The sequence below is a fragment of the Cryptotermes secundus genome, unplaced genomic scaffold (genome assembly GCF_002891405.2).
Source record: "Cryptotermes secundus unplaced genomic scaffold, Csec_1.0 scaffold1361, whole genome shotgun sequence".
Lineage (NCBI taxonomy): Eukaryota > Metazoa > Arthropoda > Insecta > Blattodea > Kalotermitidae > Cryptotermes > Cryptotermes secundus.
The window spans coordinates 423,948-434,119 of record NW_019733337.1 but is presented as its reverse complement, the minus strand read 5'-3'; the positions used below and the strand labels follow the sequence as shown (position 1 = coordinate 434,119).

The window sequence follows — 10,172 nt, the reverse complement described above, 5'->3', positions numbered from 1 at the left end:
TAACTAACTAACTAACTAACTAACTAACACTAAATTATAATTCCTGTTAGATGTAGACATCATTGTCCTCCCCAGTAATGGACCCTACTGGCCTGTGGGGTAATTCAAAACAGAATCCTTTTATATTTTCACATGTTTTCCTAAGCATTTTCTTATAATGGAGTTGAAACTAATAATTTTGGTGTGTGCTTTCAAATCTATTTTACAGCACTGTGTAAAATATTTTGCTGTTACATTTTAATCAGCCACAGCAGCACTGAAATACTGCTGTAGCTGCCAAAACTAGCCTAGCCTAGCCTAGCCTAGCCTAGCCTAGCCTAGCCTAGCCTAGCTCTAGCTATTTTACAGCACTGCGTAATTCGTTATTTTGGAAGTGAAAACAAACACATACAAAAAATATTATGCAGACATAAATAGAAGAATATAAAGTAGATTTAAATTTTATAAAATTATAAACAGATTCCAAAAAAAAAAAGTCCATAAAATATATTTTAAACCAACAATAACATATAATGCTGAAACTTGGACACTTATAAAGAGAAACAAAATGAAATTTCATGCAATGGATACAAAAATTTGTTGTAGTAGTTAGGGTGAACCGAGAAGTGATAGAAATTAAATGTATAAAGAGGAAACTGGATCCCAGAATTTGCAAATCTGGGTTTGAAGAACACTAACTATAATAGTTTGATCATATAAAAAGAATGAATAGAACCAGGATACCAAGAGGGTCATTACCAGGGCCTGGATTTTGATGACCTGAAAATATTAAAAAAATGAACGAAAAAATCCAGAAAAACGACCTAAAGGAGAAAAGAAAGAACACTTCGCTTCAATGTTATTCACATTTCAGAAAACATATGAAGAAAAATTCCCTGAAATGTCCAAAAATGTCAAGAAATACCCTTAAAAGCCCAAAAAATTACCTATAAAATTTACATTTCTGTAACCAGCAGCTCATATCCAAGATTTATATATTTAAGAGCATCCCATAGGATACAAGGAAAAAGAGATGACATGTCATCAAAATCTGGGCCCTGGTCATTACAATTGTATTTAAAGGAAAATGGCCTATGTCATGATCCAGAACAAGATGTTTCAGGTGGGTAAAAAAAAAAGAGGCTGGCACAAAATCGAAAAGGAAAGATTATGGGGAGAAAGGGAAGGGATGTTAGGAGTTTGTCCACTGACCAGTACAAAGAGGAAATAACGCTAGACCAGTGAGATGATGGACTGTACACAACTCCAGGGTTTGAAAATTATAGAGGTACTTTTTGCTCTTCCTCTATCGCAGAAACATAACCTCACCTGAGCTAGAGTTCTCTTGAGTGGTTCAGCCAAAACACGTGCCAAATTAATCATCATGGCGCAAGGCACTGCCGAATCAGTTGCACCAACAAAATTGTTCTCCCTGTAGTATTTAGAGTCATAATGACATGCCAGAACAAGATATCGTCTTGCATTCGGGTTTAAAGTTGCCACAACATTTTCAAACTGCAGACGTCCAAATATAGGCGTATTTTCTTCAAATGGATCTGATTCAACTCTCCAGTCAAGTTCTTGCATTGTTTTGATGATAAACTAATTTGACAGAAATATTTCTCTGACATATTATATACAACAAACAGCTGACGTTACATTAAATAATTACAAGTGTGTCCCATTGTTCTAATAAGTTACATAAATCTTTCAGTAGAATAACTCAGAAAATACAATATAAAAATCAGATAAAATTGAAGGCAGTCTGTAGTTTTAATGTAAAATAATGCATCATTTGCACTGTTTTTTGTACATGACTGAAGACACTGTTAATTATTCAACAGCTGAGTCTTACAACAGAACGTGAACAGTGAATCTAGACTTACAGCAATGACCATAATTAGCAATGGTCAAGGTAATGGGGACACATTTTTACTTATTCAGAATTCAACTTCAAAAATCTGCTTTTCCATACTAAAATTATGTTACATTTTGGAACGTTATAATAAAAGGTAAAAACGTAAAGCTATCCCTTAACAGGCCGTGAAGGCCCATAGGGTTGTGAGACGTCGAGGCTCCCACATTTTCTAGACAATCAGCTCATAGATGGAGGTAAGGTTGTCACCCTTATGCGCCAGTCGCCCTTTACCCCCAGGAAGATTCCTGGTACTCATTTCTTTTAGAGGCTGAGTCAACTCCAGGCCCATGGTGTGGCTGGAAGGATTAGATAAATTAAAAAAAAAATACGCCTCATAGGGACTCGAACCCGTGACCTTCCGACTTATAGTATAGTTCAGAATATTATAATAGTCATAACTTAATATTTACTTTTTCCACAATATAGCATTATTTTATTGTGTGGAAGATGAATGCAAAACCCACCCCTTTTCTAAAGAATGTCTCTGAACAACATTCAATAAGAAATTACCTGTTTTACAAATTCATGATTTGCAGTACCAACAACTCTTGGTATTAATATGGTATCCAGCACATATTCAAAGTGGTTGACGTTTGAAAGGCCTGCTACTTTAACTATCTGCTCATCACTAAGCAGATTTGGGGCATGAGAATTCTACGGCAAGAAAATAAAATCAGTACATACAGTCTCACTTCATCACTCACGTAATTTGATATTCATTCTCAATCTACTGATGTCACAAAGTTATGATCTTAGACATACATGAATATATTTCCAAACCTCTCGTACATACCTTTTCATTTGCTAACCTTGTGGCTACAGAAGCCTCTTCCTCCTTTATGCCACTAAGTATCGTTAGTAGTAACAAAACAGCTGATTTAAACATCATTTTTATATCAACAGCACAAACTGTACATAAACTGAACTGTAATTACTACTGCATTAAAACACAATGTTTCACATAAAGAAATATGCAAAAGGGAATAAATACTTAGAAACGGTTGTCAGCATTTCGGGAAGACTTCTATAACCCGCCCACGACCTCGCGAGTTCGATTTTGAAGATAACTGTTCCAACATTACCTACAAGATGTCAACGTCTGTTCTTTTATCGCGAACTACATGACGTACATGACCTTCGTTGGCAGCTGGCAGCCCCAACCAATTGATATGGCAGAAATGGAAACATGTGCAATCACAATCTCCGCAGATCACTGCTGCCATCTATTTTTCCCTACAAAACTGATCCCTCCTTACCGATATTGTCGAATGTTATGTACTCTTTTAGACTCCTTAGATATATTTAATTCGGATTATTAGTACCAGAATGAGAGTATGTAATTGTAAACAATATCTGAATTTACATGCCACTTCTTCAGCATTAATTATCAATGAGGAAATCCCGCTCTGAGTATGGGTATCGATGGGGATCGATGGGTGTGACCGGTGTGACCCATAGAACCCATAGAACTGGCCGTGGTTGATGATCTTTCCCAACGTAGCGGGCATGGAGCCGATAGTTTCCGCGTTAAGCAGGATAAATCTAGGAGTCTGGTTTTGTTCCCGCATCGGAATAAATTTGTTCGATTCCAAATAGAAATTCAGATGATTCGATCGTTTTCGTTCGATTGTGTCCATCGCTATGATTATTGTTTAGATGCCATGTAGGTTAAATTGTATACGATGTTTTCCAGAACAAAACCGATAATGATTATTATTCTATTCATGCTGTGTGTATATTACCCAGCGAATTTAACTCGCGCTCCCGACAAATTCACTGACATTAGCAGTAATAAAAGTCCATATGAAATTAGGTTAGTGTTCCAAAGTAACCATGCCCTTATTAGAAAGTCATAATGCATATAAATGCAGTCAGTTGTACCAAAGTACTGAGCCGTTAGATGTGTTATACTAGCATATATTGGTATGTTTTCGTTTTTAGGTTGGTGAATTATAATATCAGCCATGGTTGCAGTCATCTTAACGGGCCAGAGGATCTGCATGTCGCTTCTCTAATTTTAGCGAGAGGTGGTAGTAAAGGCATCCGCCATAAAAATTTGGCGAAAATAAATGGAACTACATTGCTTAAACGCTCTCTGATGGTCATACATGACTTTGGCAGTAAGTGTACCATATTTGCATGGCTTTCAACATTCTGTGTTGAAATATTTCACCAGTGTGTTTATACTAAGGTGATTTATTACAGGATTTTCTTCCGTCTGGGTGTCAACTGACAGTACTGATATCGCAGAAGAAGCAAATACTGCAGGTGCCCAAGTACACTGGCGGTCATCAGAGAGTGCTACTGATTTTGCCCCGTCAATAGTGGGAGTTCAGGATTTTTGTTCCTTTCACCCAGGTTTAATATTACAAGCTGTATCTGTAGACAAAACAACATTTCTGTTGAATAATTTGTGTGGCTGCTGTGCATAAATAAGGAAAAATGAGATTTGTTTACTTTTCTTTGTTAACATAGATNGGGATAGATGAATGTATGCACTGGAAGACGGATAAAATAAATCATGAACATAGATTAATCAACAAGTCATTTCTAAAGGATTCTGATGATGTCATATAATACTCAGGATTATTCAGCTTCTGGACTTTGTCCATAATCTAGTATTCCAAAAAACAGAACACTGCAGAAACTACATCTCTTTCTGCCTGCAGGTGAAATTTGGAGGGAGGGGAGGGTCCAGTGGTTGAGGTTAGCTCTTCCTAATAGACCTAACAGAGTAGTTGCCTCCGATCCTTGGTTCATTTGAATACCAGATGATGGACAGAAATCCAAAAACCAGTAATCTGATGATAAATCAACAACTACCAAGTGTTTATCCTTGGCATGTTTCTTGTAATTTGCTTCAAAAACTTAAAGTAGATTTGATAAGTCTTAAAGGTTTGGTACTGTACTGACACATACCCTTTTAACCAAAATCAAATTTGGTGGAAAATGACAAGCATGTATGTTATTGTAGTCCAGTATAGTTTTATTCGAATTAGTCCCAGTATTTAATACCATACTTCACAGGAAGTATCGAATTATGTCCTGGGTCCTCGTATGCCACGAGTTTCCTTTTGCAGAGGTTGATGTGGTTGCACTCATACAATGCACGTCACCCTTCCTGAAAGCTGAATTCCTTGCAGAAGCTTATAGCAAGATGCAGGATGGCAAGTATGACTGTGTATTTTCAGTAACGCGGGAGTACAAACTGCGTTGGAAGAAACTGCCAGGTATGATTTCAGATAATTTATTTCAATTTTGTTTCTTCAAGAAAATAATAATCATACTTTTGATAGTTTGTAACTTGTTACAATTAATATGTTGTTGGACATTACCCATCATCACAAACTTTTAGATCTTATTTGTAACTTGTTGCTAGGATTTTTGTTCCCCACCCCCAAGAAATTGCAATTAAAAAAAATAGGTTGGAAGTTATGGGGTTTTAAATCCTCTCAGCAGTGACTGTGAAGCTAAATGTCTGGATTTTGACACTGTGTAGTCTGTTAGTTGTCATCAGCGTTCAAGTGAAACCATCTTCCCCCGTCTTCAGATGGCTGATGGTCCTTTGCATTTTAAAATTTGAAAGAACTGTATTACAGTATCTAAACATATCTTCATAAAATGTAAGAGCTGTTATGATAGTATAATCCCCCCCCCAATTTACACAATAACCCCAGATTTTGAAGTCCAGCAGACAGTATTGTTTATTTTTACCAGCTCCTGTTCTAAGTTTCTGAAGAGATAAAACTGACACAGCCGCATACAAGGAATGAATGCCCATTGCCCATTCATGCACTGAACACTGTCTAGTAAGGGTTTCCTGAATTTTTCATTGTATTCTGGGGCACTGTCCTGTATGTTATACTGCAGTAAAAAGTTTAATTTAAAAAGTATTTTTCTTAATTAGCATCACTGGGGGTGGAGTCCAGCTGGGTCCACTCAGCACATTGGCCACTGATTTGCCTATTGTACCTATGGAGCAATTGGTGGAATGAATGTATGAGGGGTAGGCCTTCTTGGCCCCTGCACCGTGACCTACAGTGATCTGTTGTGCTTTTGGTGGAATGAAGATTGGCAGGGGAAACCGAAGTACTCGGAGAAAATCTGCCCCGGTGCCACTTTGTCCACCACAAATCCCACTTGACCAGACACGGGTTCGAACCCATTCCACCGCGGTGAGAAGTAAGTGACTAACCGCTTGAGGTATGCCGCAACCATTTAAAATAATTAGTTGGGCATTAATGATGTAAATGGTGAACATACAATCATGTTTTTTTGTGGAGGGACATTTCTTGTTGTTTACATTTAAATTTTACTTTCAGATGGTGACGTTAAACCAATAAATTTTGACCCTAAGAAACGTCCCAGACGTCAAGACTGGGATGGGGAATTGGTAGAAAATGGCATGTTTTATTTTGCAACAGCAAATCTAATCACCTATGGCCTCCTTCAAGGTGGAAGGTAAAAGAAATATTTATAAATTTTTATATTTAATTCTGCTCATATCACTTCTGTTCTGGCTTGCTGCGTAACACTACCGAGAATATTTTGGTCTTGTGTTAATATTTCATGAAGTGTAACGGATCATTATTTAGGGATCTCAGCCACAGTGGTATAGTACCACTTTGAAATCAGACGCTGAGTATTGTATATACTTAAGATGAAGGTTATTCATAGTCTCCTGTTGTCTTTTAATGCCTAAACTATTACAAAAATAAATATATTTTTATACATTGTTATTTGGATATCTTTGAAGTTAGCTCTTGACACAAAACCAGTTAATAGAATTACAGCATCAGTATTTAAATTCTATTTGGAATAAGGAAGAATTGCCTGCTCAGATGAATGATTCTATTATTGTAACAGTTCACAGTAAGGATGATTGTAGTAATTATTGGGCGATATCACTGCTATCAACTTCATACAAAATTTTATCCAGTATTCTTCTCCCAAGGTTAAATCCATACATAGATGAAATTATTGGGGATCATCAGTGTGGGCTTCAACATAACAGATCGACTACTGATCAGATCTTTTGCATTTGTCAGATACTGGAGAAAGAATGGGAGTACAATGAGATAGTACATCAGCTATTTGTAGACTTCAAGAAATCCTATGATTCAGTTAGGAGGGAAGTATTGCACAATATTCTGATAGAGTTTGGGGTACCCATGAAACTAGTCAGGCTGATTAAAATGTGTTTAAATGAAATGTATAGTAAAGTCCTTTCCCCCCCCCCTGGCACTACAGCCCCAGCGGGCCTAGGCCTACCTCCATGAACTCCGTTCACTTCGGTTTTTCTAGATCTTACACATATGTTAGGACCCCTTGGGCGAGTGATCAGCTCGTCGCAAGGCCTGTACCTGTAGACAGACACAGAAAAACGCACACAAACATCCATGCCCTGAGTGGGATTCGAACTCACGATCCCGGCTTCCGAGCGAGCGAAGACAGTGCATGCCTTAGACCGCTCAACTACCGTGACTGGCTGAAGTCCATATAGGTCTCACAAATTTCCTATCCAGAATGGTCTAAACAAGGAGATGCTTCATCGTTACAGCCATTATGTCACAATAATTTTTACAGGGACCCTTTAAATTAATATAAATTTCTGTTTTAGATGTGGAACTGTGGATATACCCAAGGAGTACAGCAATGAAATCGACAGTCCATTTGATTTACAAGCAGCTGAAGCGCAACTTCATGCGCATTCGTTCTTGTGAGGTGTCAAAACATGGCGACAGATTTGCATTTGGTGGGTGGACTAGGATATATATTTGTGCATATATTGTAGTATTTGTGATCATTTTTTCAATGCAGAAACTTGTTTGTAAATAGGATTTTAGGGTTAGGCAAACGATTACGTTAGGGGCTGTAAGAGTTTGAATTGTGATAAATAATATGTTTATGCTCTCTATTTCAGGGTCAGTACCTCCGTATTATCGTGAAGTTTTTAATATTATTTCACCATCTTCCAGTAATGTCAGTAAGGAACTGTTCACAAAGTTGCTTGTCAAATCAGGACTCCCATCGCAGACATTAAGTTTGGTAAGTCTTGAGGAAGTATTTTAAGCGAAATCAGAGATACCCCAGATCTGAGGGGGTGAACTCGGGTGTACCACTGTTATCTCGTTTTGGTATTGAATACTCCTACCTCTTTCCTGTCATCTCTGATGGTTTGTAAATAGTAGCCCTTATATTTAGGGTCCTTTTTGCAATGTTGGGCAGTTGTCAAAGTTGAAATATTTGTTATCGGTGTAATAATTTTACAACTGTCGCTCAACTACTGAGGCTGAGAACTTGTGTCCTGCTACTCTGACCGGATTGCCATTTTGTATGTGACTTCAGAATACTGAGTATGTTGAAAATGAAGATTTATTGAGGCCACAGCCTTATCATGAGCTTGTGCCTTCTTCCTTTAGCTTAGCTGACCTGCTTTTCTGTAGGGTACTCAACTCACATGCAAATAAGGACAGATAGGAAAAAGCATATGCCATAAATAAGGCCATGGTCCTTAGGGGACCATAGAACGAAGGGGTATGTAAGTAAATAAGTAAATGACATCGCCCGTTGGTCAGTTTTTTGGTGGGCCTACAGAAGAGGTGCCATCTCTGTGGGCTGCAGTGTGAGTCGGTAAAGGCCTCCATGCACGTACATTCAGTTGGTGCCTCAAAGCACGGCCGTAACAGTATATACTGCCTGCTTGAACATTATAAAGCACTGCATTTTGCCCAGTAAGTGTATAATTCTCGTAGTAAACAGCAAGCAGTTCTTTCCCTAAACAGCATTGACTGGTTGGTCTTCATAATGGAGACGTGTGAGGCTGGAACTGAATTTGTAATATTATTTAGATGAAGTTCGTGCTTCAGATGTGAAAGTTTAGGTGTGATTGTGTTGGGTTATTATAGAGCTTCCACGACCAGATTTGGGTGACCTGTCAGACCTTTCACCAGCAGTGACAACAAGTCTGACACAGATTGGTCTACGTTATCCTGACATCTGCCAGATGGATACTATAGAAGTTGACTTGGTACCTGAAAAGAAAGGGCTGTTCCTAAAACATGTAGAATATCAGGTCTGCAGCAAGGTAAGAACAGTTGGGCTGTTATCATTACAAATTTCTAGTGCCCATTGTGTGGGCTGCTCATCAGGTTTTAATCATATTGTGCCAGCTCTCAGCAAGTGTACGCCGGGCATACCCACCAGCCCAATCAGTTTTAGCAATACGTGGCTGTTTTTGGAGTTGCAGGATTTTCGATGCTTGAATAGACAACCACAGATGAAACTTCTGTAACAAATGCATATTGTTGCATTGGAGCTGCCGTGGTCCGCGCTGATCGGCTGATGCTTGATTCCGTGTGGGTTTCTCCCCCACAGTATTCCTCTATAAAGAAATGAATAGCAAATTGTCTGCATACGGTCGTAGAATAGACGCTCGTTTATGATCTACTGTGTAATCTGTTTTCATGTTTCATGTTAACTTTGGATACTTGAAATGATGTACTGAAACTCTGCAACGACTATGACAGATCTCACACGTGCAGTAGTACTGAGGCCCATATACTGTGTATATATATCTATATATACATGGAAATGAGTAAAGGAAATATTATTCTGAAGGTAAAGATAAGATAAAGTTTTCCATGTGCTTAGTTAAGCACCACTCCATAAAGACATATGTTGGGACTAGAGGTATAGCTCCACCATTTTTTATCTCGACATTAGATGGAGTTGAGTGCTCCTCGTCATGTTCCTGCCAGAGAAGAAGCCTCCAGTACCCATTGGACAGGAGGTTGGGTGGGCTCAAGAACTGGTCTGGACGCTGTGGAGAAGATGAAAATCTTGAGAACTCGGCGACGCTGTCTTTGTTACAACAATAGGTCACAGTTCCTTGGGGGTGGGGTGTGGGGGTCCGAAACCCATGCGTATCGAAGCCATGATATAGCTGCTATTTATGGAACGTCTCCACAATGTCGGTCATGTCGCCTGCCTGCCCTCTGTATGTCCACCGTCCCTCTCTACAGATTTTTCCCCTAAGAATTCTGAGATACTGGATCTTCACTGCAGAACCGGTGTCTGAAAAGTCGTATTTTATGTTGAAGTCTCCTATCATAGGAAGAGTTCATTGTTGTTTCTTCTTTCAATATCATCTTCATGGAAATCATTAAAAGAGTTACCACACAGATATACCATAAAGTTACATAAAATGTTACAGACTTACCGAAGATAAAGTGACCTCTAGGCTGTATGATATGACCTTCTAATGCTCTCTGAC

At 38.5% G+C, this 10,172-nt stretch overlaps 3 protein-coding genes across 6 annotated transcripts in view; 1 reads left to right on the top strand and 2 right to left on the bottom strand.

Annotated features, from left to right (window-relative positions):
• The window catches only part of LOC111868097 (glutaminyl-peptide cyclotransferase), a 10,459-nt gene extending 7,397 nt beyond the window's left edge, over nt 1-3,062 (bottom strand). Inside the window, exons 1-3 of the mRNA XM_023858484.2 lie at nt 2,691-3,062; nt 2,408-2,551; nt 1,309-1,581 (exon numbers count right to left, since the gene is read on the bottom strand). Of these exons, the coding sequence (XP_023714252.1) occupies nt 1,309-1,581; nt 2,408-2,551; nt 2,691-2,786 (513 nt within the window). The 5' untranslated portion in view covers nt 2,787-3,062. The remainder of the gene's footprint in view (nt 1-1,308; nt 1,582-2,407; nt 2,552-2,690) is intronic.
• Nucleotides 1-9,321, bottom strand: part of LOC111868103 (sorting nexin-8) — a 30,836-nt gene extending 21,515 nt beyond the window's left edge. The window contains exon 1 of one of the 2 annotated variants that reach the window (XM_033752927.1): nt 9,101-9,321. In XM_033752927.1, the coding sequence (XP_033608818.1) occupies nt 9,101-9,200 (100 nt within the window). In that variant the 5' untranslated portion in view covers nt 9,201-9,321. The remainder of the gene's footprint in view (nt 1-9,100) is intronic. The other variant, XM_033752926.1, reaches the window with a different exon arrangement.
• LOC111868098 (N-acylneuraminate cytidylyltransferase) lies at nt 3,327-9,094 on the top strand. 3 transcript variants are annotated; one of them, XM_023858486.2, is made up of 8 exons: nt 3,327-3,560; nt 3,839-4,017; nt 4,103-4,255; nt 4,978-5,127; nt 6,220-6,358; nt 7,518-7,652; nt 7,821-7,945; nt 8,806-9,094. In XM_023858486.2, the coding sequence occupies exons 1-6, from the start codon at nt 3,502-3,504 to the stop codon at nt 7,618-7,620; spliced, it is 783 nt and encodes a 260-aa protein (XP_023714254.1). In that variant the 5' UTR covers nt 3,327-3,501; the 3' UTR covers nt 7,621-7,652; nt 7,821-7,945; nt 8,806-9,094. The 3 variants fall into 3 exon arrangements, with proteins under 3 accessions (XP_023714254.1, XP_033608819.1, XP_023714253.1); XM_033752928.1 differs by having other exon boundaries at nt 3,327-3,710; XM_023858485.2 differs by lacking the exon at nt 8,806-9,094 and having other exon boundaries at nt 3,327-3,710; nt 7,821-8,181.
• Nucleotides 9,322-10,172: the final 851 nt, after the last annotated feature.